This window comes from Gymnodraco acuticeps, unplaced genomic scaffold (genome assembly GCF_902827175.1).
Source record: "Gymnodraco acuticeps unplaced genomic scaffold, fGymAcu1.1, whole genome shotgun sequence".
Taxonomy (NCBI): domain Eukaryota; kingdom Metazoa; phylum Chordata; class Actinopteri; order Perciformes; family Bathydraconidae; genus Gymnodraco; species Gymnodraco acuticeps.
In genome coordinates this window covers 4741598-4760637 of record NW_022990501.1, presented here as the reverse complement: position 1 = coordinate 4760637, position 19040 = coordinate 4741598, and the positions used below count along the sequence as shown (strand labels likewise).

The 19040-nt window shown below is 44.1% G+C and overlaps 1 protein-coding gene across 1 annotated transcript in view; it reads right to left on the bottom strand.

The window, feature by feature from the left end:
• The window catches only part of arhgap32b (Rho GTPase activating protein 32b), a 100575-nt gene that overhangs the window by 2136 nt on the left and 79399 nt on the right, over window positions 1-19040 (bottom strand). The window contains 12 exon segments of the mRNA XM_034226604.1: window positions 148-1101; window positions 1691-2502; window positions 2829-3635; window positions 3743-3817; window positions 3921-4066; window positions 4276-4477; window positions 4579-4724; window positions 5372-5479; window positions 5803-5885; window positions 6358-6502; window positions 7354-7456; window positions 10564-10713. Coding sequence (XP_034082495.1) covers window positions 148-1101; window positions 1691-2502; window positions 2829-3635; window positions 3743-3817; window positions 3921-4066; window positions 4276-4477; window positions 4579-4724; window positions 5372-5479; window positions 5803-5885; window positions 6358-6502; window positions 7354-7456; window positions 10564-10713 — 3731 coding nt within the window.

Here is a 19040-nt window from a genome sequence, read left to right as displayed (position 1 = left end):
GCTGATGGGGGGGCTGCTGATGCGGGGGCTGCTGATGGGGGGCTGCTGATGCGGGGGCTGCTGATTGGGGGGCTGCTGATGGGGGGGCTGCTGATGGGGGGGCTGCTGATGGGAGGGCTGCTGATGGGAGGGCTGCTGATGGGGGGGCTGCTGGTAGGCTTTGCACGGATACATGGGTCGATGGTAGAAGAAAATATCATCATCTGGAGGAACTTCAGTCCTGTGGATAGGCACGGTGCGAATAGTGGAGGGAACGTGGAGGGAGTGCACTCTGCGGATGGTGGGATAGCCTTGGGGTCTGTCGTGGCTGTAACCCTGATGCCCCGGCCCCGGGGACACGTACACACTGCGGGGGTTTCCTCTGGACTTCATGGAGTGGTGGTAGGACCTGGGGCCTAAAGTGCTGTATCTGTTGTCTAGTCGGGCGTTGTAAGGTATCTGAGGCTCCGACTTGGACACGTAGGAGAGGTGCGGGGGGACGCTGTCTGGTCGCATGTGGCGTTGTTTGGACTGTGGGCCCTTGGGAAGAGGCCTCTGGTGGTAGTATGCAGTTGCTGTGGGCTCAATTAAGACAGGTTCTCCTTTAGTGTGGTACAGATAGGTCGGCTGATGCGTGGAAGATTTCCGAGGTGAGGGAGGGTGGTGAGGCAGACCTTCTTCCAGATGCCCCGGCACAGGGCCCTCCCCCAGGCAATGGTAGGAGGCTTCACTTTGGCTAAGTGCTGCTGTGGCCAGTTTGCTCTCGATGGTGCGGACTGGAGGGGCCGGAGGTGTGGCTCCGTACGCGTCGTTGTACTTAGCAGACTCTGTATGGGGCTGCACTGGCTTTATGGCTTCCCAAGGCTTCTCAATAGGCTCCACAGAGGTGGGGGCCACTCGTGCGCTGGCCTTCGAGGGGGGGTGTGGTTGGGTTTGGACCTGTGATTGCATGTGTGGCTGTATTGGAAGATGAGGCTGTATCTGAGCTTGGCTCTGCTGCTGAGGTTGCGTTTGATGCGGGGGGATGGAGACAGCCTTCCTCTTAGGCTTTTGAGCTATAGGAGGGGGCTGCTCTGATGGTTTTGAAAGGATTGGGGGTGATGCAGTCTCCTCTGGTTTGACCTAAGACAAAGAACAAAGAAAACAACATTATTACCGATTAAGTTCACAGTTCTGCTCAGTGTCACCAGTCTGGTTGCAGGGTAGTTCCAATCCCGGCAGCAGCATGGCATACATTCTAAATGTCTGTTTATTTAGGTGTTTTTCTTATGTTCTTCCTTTTCCTACTGGTTTTGGTGCCTCTTGTTGACTACACATGCAGTATCTTCTACCACCTAGTATGTGCCTACTGTTTTGCCAACTTCATAAGTGCTCTGAAGCAGGTGCCTCACGTTTTTAGGCGACCACAACCAGCTGACTGTGTCAACGGAACTTCCAGGCATTGATTTACAGTTGCTATTAAAGGATTGTCAAATGGACAGCAGGTATTCCCCTAGACACATACGATCTACTCTCAACGGATGAGTGGGTGCCCGATACCGTCACTCGAAACGTGTTTCCAGAGGATAATAATAACCGTGTGACATTTTAGCTGCGGCACAAGGAATACAGTGGATCCATTTGGATCATGCTTACTGCAGCTCACTATTACAATGCAAGAGCCTTCATCATTTTTAAAGCCTAAGTTACATATAAAAGTGGTGAGACTTACCTTAGGAACAGGATGTGGTAAGACTCCAATAACTTTGTAGCAGTCACTGGGGGAGGGGGCTGGAGTGGTAGTGGGTGAGTTGCTACGGACAGGGACCTGTACTGGGACCTGCACTGGGACCTGCACTGGGACCTGCACTGGGACCTGTACTGGGACCTGCACTGGGACCTGTACTGGGACCTGCACTGGGACCTGCACTGGGACCTGAGCTGGGATCTGTACTGCATTCTGTACTGGGACCTGTACTGGGACAGGCTGCTGCCTTTCTGGACTTTTCCTGCTTGGAGAAGTGCTGCTGGATGAACCGGGGAGGGGGGCGCACTTGTATAAAGGAGTGTCCGGTGGCGTTGAGTCTGCTCCAGGCTGTGTTGCAGGTGGAGCTGTAAGGGATTTGGTGCTGTCTGAAGGCTTGGTAGTGATGCTGTCTAACTCTAGAGGCTGCTGTGTGGTTGTAGGACTGGAGGTGGGGGCATACGATGAGGCCGTGGTGACACGGGGGGCAGTTATGTTTAGTGGCAGGGAACTTCCTCTCCCTGCTCCCTCGGAGGACGAAGTCAGGTAATGTGTGACCAGTGAATGCGGCGTGTCCTGGAGGTTAGAGGTTTCCTGTGGCTGCGGGGGGGACACCGGTGTGGAAGGCTCAGAGTGTCGGGACTGAGACTGAATGGAGACCTGCTGGGCAGACTCTGCCAAGGCCAGGGCCAACATGCGGGCAGCGTTTTTAGGAGGGGGAGGAGGAGGGGCAGTAGAGGGAGCTGCAGAGCTGAAGGAACGAGGGGTGAGGTCCTTCGCAGAGTCCTGAGCTACGACTCCTAGCAGGGACACAGAAACAAAAGGGGTCTATAGTTGAAGAACAAACAAGTGAGATAGCAGCAGGTGAAGAAGAGACATGACAGCAGGCAGGCTGGGTTTAAGGAGCTTCAAGAGGATGGGCAAAGTTAAGCGTGGTGCTTGGGCAACATATGAAAATATTTACTTAAGACCAAATCCATGCAAACCTGGGAGACTAAACCTAGAAGAAAGCAGTCATATAATTAATGGCATGACTTAAAACCTTATTCTTAAATAAGAATCTACATAGTTTAATGGAACAGGTAAGAAAGTACACAAATAAAAAAGGTCATCATCTGCTCCCTACCTTGGTGCTCGTGGCTGCTGGCAGCTGGCGCCCGCGGCAGGCTGTCCTCTCCCTTCAGCTCTCCATTGTCCACACTGTCAAAGGCTTCCAGCTTAGAGTGCAGCTCCTTTTGAAAAGCTTCACTGAGAGACGGCTCTGCTGCCCTCAGCAGGACACTGCCCATCAGGGGAGGAGATTCCTCCGCTGCTGAAGAAGGGGATGAAGGTTGTACAGCCGTATTCCTGTCAGGCACCTCAGTAGAGAAAAGCTCGTAAGTGGGAAAAGGCGTTAAACTAGTGGTCTTTCCACATTTAATAGGTGACACGACCTGTGTGGGTTTGTCAGTGTAAGAATAGGAAGTGGTCAGTTTGTTGCTTTCCACCTTGTGTCCAGCGGTCAGGCTGAAGTCTGTGGACATCAGGCTGCTCAGTAATGTGGCAGCGATGAGGTCAGAGCCATTGGTTTTTCCACAGGCGCTTCCATGGTTCCTCCTTAACGTGGAACCCTCAGCCCCCTTGGGTGAGTCATTTAAAGGGAAGGCGTAAGAGGTGTCGGGGAGACTGCACTGGAAAGACATGGGGTCAAAGTCCAAGGAGGCCATGCCGATGTCTGGCGGGCTGAGGTCCACGTCTTCACCTGCTGAGCGGGGGGGAGAGATGAGGGCAGGCACACAGATGGGCCCGTCGTCTCCGTCGCTGTCCTCTGTGGCGTCCAGGTTGTCGTAGGAGTTGCAGTGCTGCCGGCTGTCCAGCAGCTCACCGTTAAAGGAGGCTGACAGAGCGTCACTGCTGGAGCGCGGCCTCCGAGGACGGTACACCTTCGACTCTCCTGAAGAAAGAAAATAATATATTCAGAAACTATTTTTATAACAGGCTTTATTTACTACAGTTGGGGCAGCAATGCGTGATAGTAAACTAGAAGACACAAATGATTACCTTCAACATTGTGCAGGGAACTCAGTGACTCTTCACTCTTGGCTGATCTTAATGTTGCTGAGTCTCCTCTGCCTCCTGAAACAAAGCCATTTCAAGGATTAAGCATTGTTTAGTCAAATAAGCTCCTGTCTTTGTACAATTGGACTATTTTCCTTCTAATTGAGGAGGTAAGACTCACCGGCCAGGGCCATGGCCTTCAGTTCATTGGGCTCACTGGGGTTGCGGTGCAGCTTGCGCTTGGACATGGAGGAAGACTTGCCCAGGTTGAAGAAAGAGCGCCAACTACCTACAGGAGACTTCTTTGATTTAATAGGAGGCCTCTTCCTATGATAATGGGAAAGCAGGCAAAGAAGAATTAGTTTCACTTACTCACATAGACACCATAACTCAAAGACAGATTCAGACACAGGGGTACGTAGACGTGTGGTAGATGTCTGTGGGCCTAGAGTGTGTCTTTACTACTTAGATTGTATATTAAATGACAATTGACACATAGTAATTACATGACAAATTAGACAGAGGAGTTAACAAACCTCTCAGTGGGGAACTCAATGACAGTGTGGAACTTCCCCTGCAGAGCAGCCGGACCCTCGCCCACCTCGATGTACTTGCTGTCCTCGGTGACCGGAGAGTTGATCTGAGCCTGGGTCCTGGCCTGGGCCTCCTCCAGAGTCAGGAGTTTGGTAGAGGGAGACGAAACCAGCAGGGACTTAGGCCGCGACAACGAGTTGTGACCTGGCGGTATAGAACAGTGTTTATTGCTCGAGAAGAAGCAGCATTGGCTGGTGTAGAGATGTAGTGAGCAGAGGAGGTATCTGCAGACGGCCTGAACGTACCTGCTCCCTCTCGTATCAGAGAGCTGAGTTTGGAGCTGAATAGAACATCCACGTGGTTCAGGATGAACTCCACCACCACTGACTGGATCCGGACCTCCATGAAGGCTGCTGTGCCGCTGAAGCACGCAGATTCAATCTGCTTTGACCTGACAATGACAGGGGAGGATATGTGGGTTAGATTTAGTCAAATGCCCGACTTTAAACAAGTAATAGCAAATCAGTTATAGGTAAACAATTCATCTTAATTAGTTAAAAATGACTTCCAGCATTTGATGTTGTGTTGATCAGCACTCCCCGCAGAAATGTGCCTAAATCCTTCCACTAAGGCAGAGTGACTGATTTAAAGCAGGAGACAGGAAACGTTATGCTGCACAGAGCTCATTATCAGGCTTTAATGTTAAAAAAGGTCTTTACTTTTCTCATACTGTCTGTGCTGCAGCACCTCTTTTCACCCTCTGTCTGAAACCAGAGCCCAGTCTGCTCTGATTGGTTAGCTGTTGTGATTGGTAAACCACTTTGACATGTCCCGCCCCTGAGCATATCAGGTAAATGTGTTGAAGTGTGAGTGTTTCAATAAGTCTGAGAAATCTTTAATGTGAGAAGTATACAAAACCTACTTAACCTAAACTACAGATACATCAAACTGTGAAGACCATTAGAATTAGTTTGAGATGTATTGTTTAAAACATTAAGAAATCAACCAACCAGGTGGCTTTAATGTGATGATAGACAGTGTATTCAACTCAATAAAACATGCATTCAGAGAACATTGTGTGGTGCAGGAGACCCTCACCTCAGAAGGTTGGGGGCCCAGACGATAGCCAGGTTCTTGCTGTGCATGTTGGTGATGTAGCTGTAGGCTGCCAGGTGGGACAGGTGTCTCATCAGGAACTCCAGGGTCCTATGAATCAAACATCTATTCATTCACATAAAGTGGTCCCCTACAAGTTATACGCACACTAATGGCCATGATAGAGCTTATTCTTCAGAGCATCAATATTTCACCATGTGATCTATCCCAAAGGAATGTCACTTAGAAATGTGCATTTGTGTGCTTTCCAAAAGCATCATGCACAGATGAGTATAAGCTGTTAAATGATTCCCCTCAATGCATTGTGGCCGTAAACATTATTTTTTATCAAGACAGGAGCCACAACACAGGATGCATTTGTATCTGGCAGTTCCTGAGTCTGCCACAGGGAGGCGGTGTGCCTCTACACTGACCTGTAATGCGGTGGAGGAAGCTGCTGTATGACATCATGGATTTTGATGAGTCGTTCCTCGTCTGTTGCTGCTGATACAGCATCCTTCAAAGTGAAAAGAAAGGGAGGGAGATAAATAGTGTGATGAATCAACACAAGGCTAAATTAACTTGTTATGCCAGGTTCACGCCGCTACATGGAGCAGGGGGGAATCCGTCAGGAGCCACAGCCCCCCACCCCTCCTCTCTCCAGCTGCAATAACAACCAGCATTTACTTGAAATCTCTGTTATGCTTGGACAACATTGTTTTTTCCAAGTCACACATAGAGTTAGGTTCAATGCTTATACTGTATGTCAGTGGGGTCTATGACTAATACATGCAAGATGCACTGTAGAATTCTTACAAGATGTATTTATAGGAATTTCTATACATTTCATTACTTTACGCTAGAGACTAAGCACAATCAGTATCTTTCAGTAAGTCAAGTGTTATAATAGTAAGTAGACTTGTATATCCACACATTTGTGCTAGAAATTGGTGTGTGAGACGTGCTTGAGCTACTCAGGCTTTGCTTACAGAGAATTTCTCGTAGAGCTGGTAGGTGAGCAGGGGGTTTGGCAGCTCTCTGAAGTAGAGCTTACACAGCGAGCCCACACAGTGGATGTCCTGGATGTACACATCTTTGGTCAGGTCGGGGATCTGCTCAGAGTCAAACTCATGCCTGGTGAAAGATAGGGGGCAAAGCAAGGTCAACTAATTCATTTCTCCTGAGGAAAAATGCATCGATAAGAGACTGCTGTAGTTTGATGGATGAATATGACATTAGAATGCATATTAGAAGAGAACATTGTTGATATGTGCCTTCCCAACGTCATGTGGTCTATGGTGTGCAGTCACAGTTAACAATACCAAGAATACTAATATGAGAATGCAATGTTTTTGCATGAACAAATATAAAACTAGAAAATATTGCTCAATAATAAAACAGGTCTACATTGCTCCCATGAGTCTAACAGAATCATTCTAAATATAGCCTACATTTCTATATGCTCAAACTCTGAAATTAAATGCAGGGCGTTTTTTACATGTTCTTTTTTAAATTGTTAGCATTCTGAAAACTTCCCCCCTGAATATTATAGTAGAATAGCCCTAGTCTCTGTGAAACCCAAGAAGATTTTGCACCAGTTATCCTGAACGGGTACTGCACTAGTTTACATGTAAACACAGGATTATACTGACACTGACAATAACTACTTAAATGTCCACAACATATAAATTGCCTTTTAACAGTTACAACTGCTGTCAGAGCTCAGATGACTTAAGTTCTGATCCAGTGTAACTGTTGATGAGTAACACCTATTAAACTGCACGTCATCATGATTTTCTTTTACAGATGCAATAACCCTAGATGGAATTCATATGTTGTCAGCTTATACAGGGCTATGGTAGGATACGGTTTGTAAGCTCCTCCTATGACATTTAAGGACATTTCTGTACAAACTAGTTGTTTTATATGGGGAGATTCTGATTTGACCTTTGAATCACATAATAAACAGGCAGTGTGTCTCCTACCGTAATTTCTGGATATTTGAGGCAATTCCAGAAAGGCGGTAGATGCCATCCACCACACCGTGCTTCTCGAGGAACTCGGTGCAGCTCTTGAGGACCTGGGGCACTGTGAAGAGAAAAAGAGCCGTTCAACACTTCACACACAAGTCAATATTTGTCCAGTCTTCACTGAGACATTCACGGTCAAGAATGTGATGACTCTTCTTTTGAAGAGCGAGTACAAGCGAGGTCAAGCTAGAGCTCACAGGCTTTCTGGACAAGAGGCTGCAGGCGCTGAAAGACTTCGGAGTGTGATTAACTACATTTCTAGTGCTATCTGAGGAAAAAGGACTTTTGGAGCTGAAGGGGGAAACGTTTGAACCAATATCCTGAGAGCTTTAAAAAGATTTGATTTCTTTATTTAATGTTTTTGGAGTAAATAGTTAGAAAAACATGTCAGTGAATGAGGCAGCAAATCACATTCTTTAAAGCACAATGCCAGTGATTGTGTGTTGAGACAATGAAGAGAAACCACAGAGCTTCTTAATTCTCCTTCAGCAACTATGAATCATACAGACATGCTATTTCTCTTTGTGAGTGTGTGTGTGTGTGTGTATATGGTAGATAAAGATGGTGTTTATGTGTGTAAGGAGGCTCAAACAGCATTCAGAAATGGCAGAGTGGGACATGCGCTGAAGCAGCTGTCTAGACAAATTCCACACATAGCGAAAGAGCAAACAAGGCGGCCAGATTTGAAGGAAATGTCATTCTGCAACAGAGAAGAGGACAGCGAGGGTGGATAAGTCCTCTCCAAGCTCTTTACGTAGGAAGATCTTTTTTATGAGGCTCTCTTATCGCAAAGATACACAACATGAATGTGGAGTCAGATTTGGACACAACAGTAGTGAACCCTCTTACATTTCAAACAACAGCATCCAATTTATTTAAGTGAAGAGTTTGTTACCTTACATTTTAGTTTCAAAGCTCAAGTGGCAGAGTCACATTTACACTGAAAGTTGAAGCTGAGATGTTTGGGTACATTATTTGACAGATGAAGGTAGTCTGTGAAAAAGTTGTCACGTATAATGTGTTGGGGCTCTAGCCAGAAAAGCGCAAGGGGAAATCCCAACAAGAATAATAGGGCCCCTTTAATAATATTGTCAATAAGACATTATATTGTCAAAGCGGACTTTTGTAGAACCAAGATAGCAAGAGAAATGGTAGCTTGGAAGATCCCTTTGTCTTTAGCCCGGACTCTCCTTTGTCAGCATACGCCTCTGAAAACTGGATTGAAAAAAGCCACTTTTATTTCATGGAGCATAGGATTATGGCTTTAACTCTCCGTTTTATGTTCTTTGTTGACACTAGAACCGCCAACGGGTCAATTTGACCCGCAGCTGTTTTTGGATTGTATGTCACTTTTTTTCAATAAAATATTCAAGTCTCCCAGTCTGTGACTTTTCCTGAAAGTGTGTTACAGTATGTAGCACCCTCTGTTGTTAAAAATTGTCAATATGAAGTCAGATTGAAAAAAATCGCCATTTATACCTATATCCGCCAGCGGGTAATATTTACCTCATAGAAAATGCAGCGTAAACATGACGTGTTGCTATAGTAACACCTTGAGAGAGAGAGAGATAAATAAATAGATGGATCGATAGATAGATAGAGAGAGAGAGAGACAGATTTGTTCCTGAACAAAACACAAGTCTAACACCAAGCGTTTAAATCAGCACTGGTAGCGATATTTTATACTTCATGCTATCTGCACAAACTATATCATATGAAAAGCTGGGAGTCCACAGAATCTATTGGTATACATTTCATCCCTGTGCGATTCAAAACTCACTGTTCTGTATGATAAATAAAAGAACATTGTACCTTGAAAATCAACAGCGGGTACATTTGACCCGTTGGCGGTTTTAGGTATACAGCGACCTCTGGCGGTTCTAGTGTTAATGAAGCTTATAAGAGTACAGCAAGACGCCTGGCTGTCTGTTGACTGGACAACATTTATTTGGAACATCAACATTCTATGGATTATAATTTTAGTTTGAAAAGCTTTGTTTATGACTATATTTATTTATTCAACATCTAACCAACCGGTTATACAACTTTCTTGTCTAGGAAATATTGTTTAGTAAGTGAAAGCAAAGTAGTACTTGTCTTCACCTACCACCGGTCTTTATAGGAGCAGACTCAGCACTCTACTTGTAGATGACTGCAAATGGTATTTCTCTTGTTCCATAAGATCAAAGTCCTCTTTCATTTCTTAAAGTCACTGAAGCAATCGTAACACGTCAAACATTTGACCCAGCAAAGTGTGACAGAGTGGCTTATCTCTCCATGTCAAGGTAAGGCAGGATGTACAGAGAGCCAGGGAGTGAATGCTTCACCCGTCTGTGATCACTGTGATTCAATGTGCTGCTACGACAAGAACAATTCATGTCCAGACACAGAATTGATCCATTAACATGAATGAATGGCTTTTTAAGCTGGTCTCAAGCAGAAGTGAAATGAAGTCATTGGTTGCGCTTCAGCAGCAGAGACAGTGGTTGGAGCTGATGTCACAGGGTAATCAGGAAACCATTCTCCTCCACCTCTGTCATTGACACCATCCCATCAGCTCACCTCACAGACAGCGTGCTGCTGAGGGATCAGAACATCAATGTAGCTACAGCAGGTACATGTAGCTATGTACTTAAGCCCAGCTATTATCTAACTTACAGGCAGAGAGGGCTGGCCGAACTGCTTTAACTCAGTGTGGTGTGAATCTGAGGAGGCTCACAATGGCTCTTATCTAAAAACCATTATCTCATTATTTGAAATGGAGGAAGCAGCAGGTGTTCGCATTAAATCGCTTTTTACATCAGAATATGAGATTATCCTGCTGACCGAAATATGTAAGAATCATAATCGTGTGTTTGACAGATATCTTTTCTGCAATATTCTGAATTCCAATGGAAAAATCCCATTGCTTTTCTTTTTAAGGGAGCCCATGCGATGCTAACTAAAATGTAATCTCTACCACTCCATTAACCAGGGAACAGAAATCAAAGCCTGTCTCTAATGGAAGCTTGTTGCAAATAATGGCCTGCACTTTCTGCCGTAAATCAGGCTCCAGGTCATTTAAGACCCTCGCCAGTCAGAATACACTAAGAGTCTGTTAAGAATAAAAGCCTGGAAGGATCCATGAAGCTCTGGTGCTCTCAGGTGTGTGTTCGTGTGTCTCACCATCATGTCCTGAGTTGAGGAGGTGTTCGCCCAGGTCGCAGCCGAACACCCTCTCCCGGAGGATGCCTCTCTGCTTCAGCTTCTGCTTGGTGGGCCTGGACTTCATGAAGGTGCGTAAGAAGGTGATCAGCTTCCCGTGCTTCTTAGACACTGAGGAGCGAGGGAAGGAAGGAAGGACACATGTTAGAACTCTTACACAACGGTTTACTACTCACCAGTGCCTGTAGGTTTCACACAGGCTCAGCTTTCACACGTATGGAGTAGAATGAAAGCCCATACAGGCTGCTCAGGCTTGTCCCACCCCATTGTGCATTTCACCTCCATTCTAATGCAAACCCTTCCTTTATGCATGTGTAGTTTCCATGAAGCGAAGGTTTCGTTCTTAAATACCACCTCCCAGGCAACTACAAAGGAATCCTTCACATCCAACACCAGTACCCTCTGCTCCCCTTCAAAACAAGACAAGAAAGGAGCAGACCTTCTGAAATACCCAGACCGCATGTATCAGATACTACGTCTGGCAAAGGGGATGTAAGCTTCTTAAAGTACACCAGTTGGTTGATCTGCTGCAGGGAGATGTGGAAAGGCTTTCTTGAATTGAACAAACCATGTTTTTTTGGGTGGAGGGGGGAACAATAAAGCAAGTTGGTTCAACAAATCTGACCTTAAAAACTGTCATTTACTGTTGAGATGAAAGTTGAAGAGTGTTTTTCCACTTAGGAGAACTTCACATACATTTTCTTTCAACGGAGAATTTGGTTCAGTTTGACCGACTATTGGTTGATTGTTATACTGTGTATTTGAATTATCCTGAGTATTCTTCCCAGGTCAATTCTTTAAAATGCATGAATCACTTGCACTCTTTATTTCTTACCTTCCATTTTTAAGTATTGACTGACACTGAACACATTTCAAATAATGAAACATATCTCCAAATCCACTCTGATCTCTTCACCCTCCCTGTCACTTCTGTGTCTGTGACTCTCTGTGAAAACGTACATTGTGCTACACACCTTTCCCAACAAATCAAATTGCTCCACGATCTAAAACATTGAACCTCACACGTGGCATCAGGAAATGAAACAACAACCGGGAACACTAGGTGAGAGTTTATAACTGAAAGGGAAAATATTAAGACCCTCCATACCTATCCCATCTATGATGTTCTTTCCACTGCAACATCTGGAACTTTGCTAAATCTTTCAAAAAGATCTCCTGGTGCTCTGGGCTGAAATGGAAAATGTGCTGTTGCATCACTTATCTATTGATATTCCAGGTTACATTCCTTTAACGGATAGCATTACAATAGAAAGAAGGCCAGTGTTTATCAAATTCCATCTCCAGAAACAAAGCAAGCTTAGTTAAAGAATGCTAAGTCTGACTTGCGTGTTTGGAACATAACAACAACAGAGTCAAAGCAGTATCTTTGCTCACAGCATGATGACAAGATTCCTTTATAGAGACTCACACAGCATCATGAAGCAGCTGTTATGAATATTATTATTTAGAAACAGCCGTTGAGTTAGACTGGGCTCTCATGCCCAGAGACCATTAGATACAAGTGAATGAGGCTGCCTGTTTTGCATGCTAACCCTACGCTGCGGAGTTAACTGCGTGCAGCACACTTCATGAACAGTCAATCAAGTGCATTTAGAGTGAAACACATTAAGACCAAACTAACATTAAAGAGCTGTTGGAAATAGAAAGTTACTTTGGAGCTGAAATAATGTAAAAGTCTGTCATTGCAGAATAGTAGCAAGAATATATTAAAAAGAGAAATTCTGTTGGCAGCAGGCAACTATTTCTGTGATTACTTTTGCATTGTTGGTAATGTTTGTGGAACCTGGATTTGGAAGGAGACGATGTGTGGATTGATTTTGATATTTAAAAATTCCATTGCGAGTGGAATATACTTACAGAATTGAAATGCTTTCTGGTGCAATTGTGTTTTAAGGAGGCCCTATTTGCTCATGTGCCTCTACTATGACATGATGTCTTCATGCTTTAATGTTCAAAAAGCTCTTTATTTTCCTCATACTACCTGTGCACCTCTTTTCACCCTCTGTCTGAAACCAGAGCCCAGGGAGAGAAACTCCCTCTGGAGGGAACTTTGGGATTTTAGCACAAAAACCAATAGAACTAGGGATGCTCCGATCGCCAATTTTGGAATCAGTATCGGCCGATACCGATCGAGTGCTAAATGGAAGATTTAAACATCACTTTAAATCTTCCATTCAAAGTGATGTTTAAAACTCAGTTAATGGGCTCATTCACTGGAGCTTCCACAAACAACAACCAACTTAATTATTACATTCAAATGATGTACATTATTCAAGTTTACATTCACTGATAATAACACGGGAGAAATGAGCGGAAGCGCTCTCTTTTCCTCTCTCCCTCCCTCTCTATCTCCTCTCTCTCCCTCTCTCTCTCTCCCTCTCCCTCTCTCTCTCTCCCTCTCTCCTCTCTCTCCCTCTCTCTCCCTCTCTCTCTCCCTCTCCTGACAGCCTGTCAGTATCTCATGCAGCTCACTGATCCAGTAATGAGTGACCCGACAGTGAAGAATAAATATATGTATAAGTGTTGTGCTAGTTACTGAAAACCAGTAACTAGTTACCATTACTATTTACTTCATTTCAAAAGTAACTCAGTTACTTTACTGATTACTTACACCCAAAAGTAATGCGTTACTGTGAAAAGTAACGTTTTAGCTACTTAAAAAAAGGGCTCCCATTAATGCCCTTATAGCAGGGGTTCTCAAAGTGCGGCCCGCGGGCCAATGACGGCCCTCAGAAATGTTTCTGGCGGCCCGCGATAGTTAATGTGACACGCTGAAATGCATGCGTTATATTTAATCCTCCATGGTTCGTATCTAGTAAGAATCAGAATGGAATTTAAGAATGGTAAAACTGCGCCCTCTGGGTTGTCATTCCTAAATTATGAATGACAGCTTGTGGAAAGTTTGCTAGACTACTGGTTGCATGGCAACTAGGCATCTCGCGAGTTGCGGTTAAGCGGAAAATCTGTTGTAAGTTATCAGAATCAGAAACGGGAGTTAGCTAGCGATTTTAGCTAGTCACTGTCTGTAGATAATCCAACTTTGTGTCCTCTGCAAGTTCTTAATGTATACTGTATGTATAATTGGTTAGTACAATAAAGAAAGGATTTGTTTTGGAATTATTTGTGTTCCGTTTTTTCTTGGGGCGGCCCTCAATCCAATATTGGGTACCTAAATTGGCCCTCACTCATCAAAACTTTGAGAACCCCTGCCTTATAGCCTTCATTTCAGTACTGTTATTACATTGGAGAATAATACAATCTGTTCATCAACTTGACATGCATTATATGCAATCTGGATTGCATCGATATTAGCTGGCTTTCCATTTTTGTATATTCTTTCTCCAGGTAGTTGGAAAAAGTGTTCCGTCCCATATGCCGTGTGCCGCCCGGACATGCTATCATGCTAACTAGCTCCCTGAAAGCGGGTGACTCTGCTGTAGCAATAGCCTGCATGTGTTCTACAACATACCGTGCAATGGCTTTATCGACTTTTCCCTGGCCAGCAGTCCCTCGGTTAAAATCCAGCCGCTGTTGCTTAGGTGGAGGTGGAGTGGCGTCGGCTGAGTCTCTGTGGTCTTAGCTACTAGCTTCGTCCCAGCATGTTGTTTTTGCAGATGTTTTAAGAGATTTGAATGACTGGTTTGGGCAGTAGATAGGATCTTTGACCCGCCAAGACACAACTTACATTTAACTAAAACGTTATTTTCTTTGTGCTCGACAAAAGTGAAATAGTGAGGATATCTCCAGGTGGAGAAACTAGACTTGAGCTCCGCCGCCGCCATGATAGTCTTGTTAGTAAACAACACAAACACGCCCACAGCCCGTCTCCGCATGTGACACAGGAAGTATCTAAGTACATTTACTCAAGTACTGTACTTAAGTACAGTTCTCATCTCTGTTCGCCTGGCTGTTGACTATATAAAAAAACTAACGCAGTAACGCACCATGTAGTAACGGTAACTGAGTTACTGAATTTAAAAAGTAATGCGTTAGAGTACTGGTTACTGCCAAAAGTAACGGCGTTACAGTAACGTGTTACTTTGTACCGCGTTAGTCCCGACACTGTGTATAACTAGTTTAGCTTGTTCCAGAGGTAGATCAAACAGCTTAGTGTGTTAGGTCTAACTCTGAGTGTGTGTTGCTCCGCTCACCGGTCCGTCACAGCGGGCGGAGCTGCAGGATTTCTGCTTCACACACGTTGCATACCGCTATTTTACTGTCTTTTTCGGACACCTTAAAATACTGCCAGACCGGTGAAGCCATTTTGGCGAGCTTGTTTTGCCGCACACAGAGAAAAGTGTCATGTATTTTACGTCATGCGATCGGCTCTCGCGATCGGCATGTTTAAAGAGCACCGATCGATCGGTAGAGAGTGAATATCGGCCGATCTCGATCGGTGACCGATCGATCGGAGCATCCCTAAATAGAACACACTACCGGAAAGAAAAGACCCCAAAAAGTACAATAGGGGCCCCTTTAAATATCAAGGAATGAGTGACTGGGTAGAAGAATTGGACACTGTGTGTAGACTAACACCAAGTCACTGACAACACAGGGTTGTTGAAACTAACTGAAGTGTGGACGGCAGGCATGTTTCCTGTAATGAGGTTCAGCAAAGCAAAGAAAGCAGCACTCTGAATCAACAGCTGGCCTCTGCACGTGCATCCACAGACATCTTCCATTTCAGGAAGAAGTGGAGCTAGAATTCACCCCTCAGGGAGAAATTCCTTCTGCACTCCTATACCGCAGAAAAAGAATGCTGAGGCAGCTTTGCTTACTCATTGTTGAGGCATCAGAAATGGCCTTCAGTATAATGTGGAGGGGGAAGGGTCTGACTGTGCAACTGTGTTGGCTAACGACACTGACACGTCACTTTTCATAAGGAGAGCAGATTGACTGTAGGATGCGGGGAAGAGGAGTGCAGTGACAGTATGACTCTCCAGAGAGGGACAGAGACTCCCATCTGCTGACTGTCACTCACAGTGTGAGGGCAGCATGCTCAGCACTGAAGCTGACACACTCACTGCTCACATCCAGCTGGGGGAAAGGCATTCAAGGTAAGGTTTGTGGGACTTATAAACCTTAACATTTCTGTCGCATTAATTTCAAGATTTATAGCTTGGAGCCGCTTGAAGGGGTTTTCCACTGATTTAGTAGTACATTTTAGAGGCAGGAATTCATAAAGTGTGCAGCAGAGGCTGAGACACTCGGACTTCAGAGTCCCTAGCAAAGGTCCAAATCCAAAAAGAAAGGGAAAAAAAAGGATCATTAATGTCCCATGATGCAACTGGGTAGTGTCATTCAATACACACTTTCTGCCTTGATAACATCTACGTCTCTCAAACTCCACACGTCCAGCTCTGAAAGCAGGATTTCAATTTTGAATTGATCATGCCTAAATGATGTAATAACTAAATCACTATCTGATGACTTCTTCAGGGTTCTTTTTCATCAGACTTGACGAAGTTCCTCCAGAGACAAAAAGACATTCTCTAACTGTTTTCCCAGTAATATTTACAAAGGAGGGTGGGTCGGTGTCAACATATTTAGACTCATTTCATATTCATTTTACAACATGTCACCTTCTGCCACTAAGGAGGCTCTCATTTCAATTCTAATCCACAAACAAGACTCTAAACAACAAAAGGCAGCGTAGCGCCCAATGGGAGTTTGTCATTGCATTCAGCTTCTACTGATTAGGGTTACAAATGATCCTCAGAGGTTTCCTCCTCTCCATAACTAGATGTCCCAGAGAGTAAAGCTAGAAAAAACACAGCAGAGTTACAAATACTCTGCTTGTCTCTTTGATAACTTAAGACCCGGCCTGTAGGAAGTTTTTACTGGGAGTCGCATTATCTGTAGAAGTGTCCTCCTCACTGAAACATTCTGTCCCTGTTTTTATTCAAACGGATACAAACAACTCAATGCAGCAGCTTCAAATACAAAAATCTGTGTTTTAATTTGACCGGAGGGGCTGCGAGCCAGGTTTGCTCAGCTTGATTCTCTGAACACTTTAGATGCAGACATTTGATGACAAATACGTTTTTCCTGTTAAAACATAGTTAGATGTTCACACAGCTGTGGGAAAAAGGAGAGCCAGTAGCTTCTGCCTTGCATTTGCACAGATACGATCCTGCTAAAGGAAATGCTAAACACACTGGAGGATGGTCATAATGCCTGTGGAACACTGACAGTCTTCAGCCCTGAGCTGACAGGGGGACTCTGATGAGTCGTTCCCCAGGAGAGCTCAGTGAGAGGCTGGATGTGACGAGTCGGGGCTGAGTGGAGGCCAAGCATTACAGCATCAATAATAACTGCACTATGGTTAACATCATCCTCTGTCTTCTCTCTCCAGCTCTAAAACCCACTGCCTCATTCCAAAAAGTTAGCAATGAGCTTTCCAGAGGAGGCAAACTGGAGGAAAATCCCAACTTCATAGTACTGCTTCTTAAAGTAGAGCAGTGACATTATAGAGCCGATCATTGGACTCTAGCCTGAGATATTTGATACAACTACTGTGTGTGTCAGTGTTCCCTGAATACACAAGCAGCAGCGGGTGTAACCACAGCTCCTTGGGGCTTCACAAAGCTCTCATCACAGCTCAGCCTTTTCACTTCACCCAGCACCCCCCTCCCCATGGGACTCAACAGCCACCCATGCCCATGTAGGCAGCAGGAATTCAAACTGCCCTCCTCGTCGATTTGTAAAACCGGTACGTGAATGGGTTGGATATAATTACATCATCCTTCTCAGAAATCTACTTGCTGTGGGAATTAGGGTTTTGGCTAGAAAGTGATATGTTTGTGCGCCAAATGCTTTTCCAAATGGTGGGTCCAACATAATAAAGAAAGGTCTCTCTGGAAAGCAGCAATGCTGAAAAATAGAGGAATTGGAAAATCATGTAAGTAAATATTGTGATTTCAAATGCCAGAGTATATTATCTTGTACCTGCCAATTTAAGAAACTCAACTAGCCACCTCAATGGCTATTTGATTGTTCATGCTTAGTGAACGCAGCCATAGGAAAAAGGACATTTGTCCATTGAGCGTGGCTACTATAGAGATAATGTTTGCATTACTTATCAAACTGAGAAACAGCACATCACACTGATAGACACTGTGATAGCACCCAGTAACACCCAGGCCAGTTGTTGTTTCTGGATGGTTGGGTGAGTAAACAGCAGAGCAGTGTGTGCCAGTCAAAGGGAAGCCATGAGTGACAGCAGCCTCTGTTTGACATGAGAGCTGCAGTGTGTGGTGATCAGGAGCCAAATCTCTTATTGTTGGATCTGAAATGCATCACTGAACACCAATTCAACCGGGCAGGACAGAGGGGTGATGTCACTGAGCCCTTTGAGGAACTTACCCAATAATCCTAATCAATTCCAAACTGTATACCACATCAGAAGAGAGAAACCCTACGAACGTGTCAGGAAAGAGCAACACATATCACTATACCCACTTTTCAGTGGTGGAGTGTCAAGTATTATACTTAAGTTCAAAATCATCCATTGCTTTACAGTCATACATTTACTCCACTCCAATTTGAATGGAAATATTGTATTATGTTTTACTTTACTTTATTTAAAACGTTATTTACTAGTTAAAATTGTTGCATTTAAGAAAACAAGAGGTTTCATTAATAAAAAAAAAAATAGACAACAGTTTATATACAAGAACAGCCAACTGCGAATTTACCAAGAAGATTGAGAGATAATTGTCATCTATAAACTTTTAGGTCTTTTTTTCACTTACTTTGAGTACACTTGTCTTATTATAGTAATTTACTCTAATGTAACCTTTGCAGTTTAGCACGTTTACATGTATCAGAGTATGTATACAGTTTGACTTGAGTAAACGATCTGAATACTTGTTTTTCCACTGCCAATTTCCAGCAACTTCGACTTCCGGAAAAGGCACTTAAGCCTTTTAAAATATACAATTATTAATACAACGTTTTAATTGCCTTTGTTTGATTTTCTAGAAGCACTGACTGCCATTCACTGTAGAACAGGTTTGACTTTAAACCCCCTTAACAGCCTACAATCTTGTGGTAAATAGTTAATAATTGAGTAAAGAGGCAAATATTAACACCTAAGTTATTTTCCCATTAGTTACATTTTCCTCTAAAAAAAAAGGGTGGAGTCATATGAGGAAGGAGGACATATATTTTTCACACTTATTTTTGTTCTATGAGGTTCCTTTCATCATACTGCAGTCTGTCGGCATCATTTACTCCCCCTAAAACACCATACTGGTAGAAAAAGGCTGTATGTAATAATGTAAAATTATATAAATTCACTCCAGTACATATAGTTATATCAGACTTTTAAAATGTCTTACCTTGGTTCCATAACGCTTGACTCGCTTTGAGGCTTTATGACAAGGTTTCAAAATAAGTCCAAAGTACAAATAGGT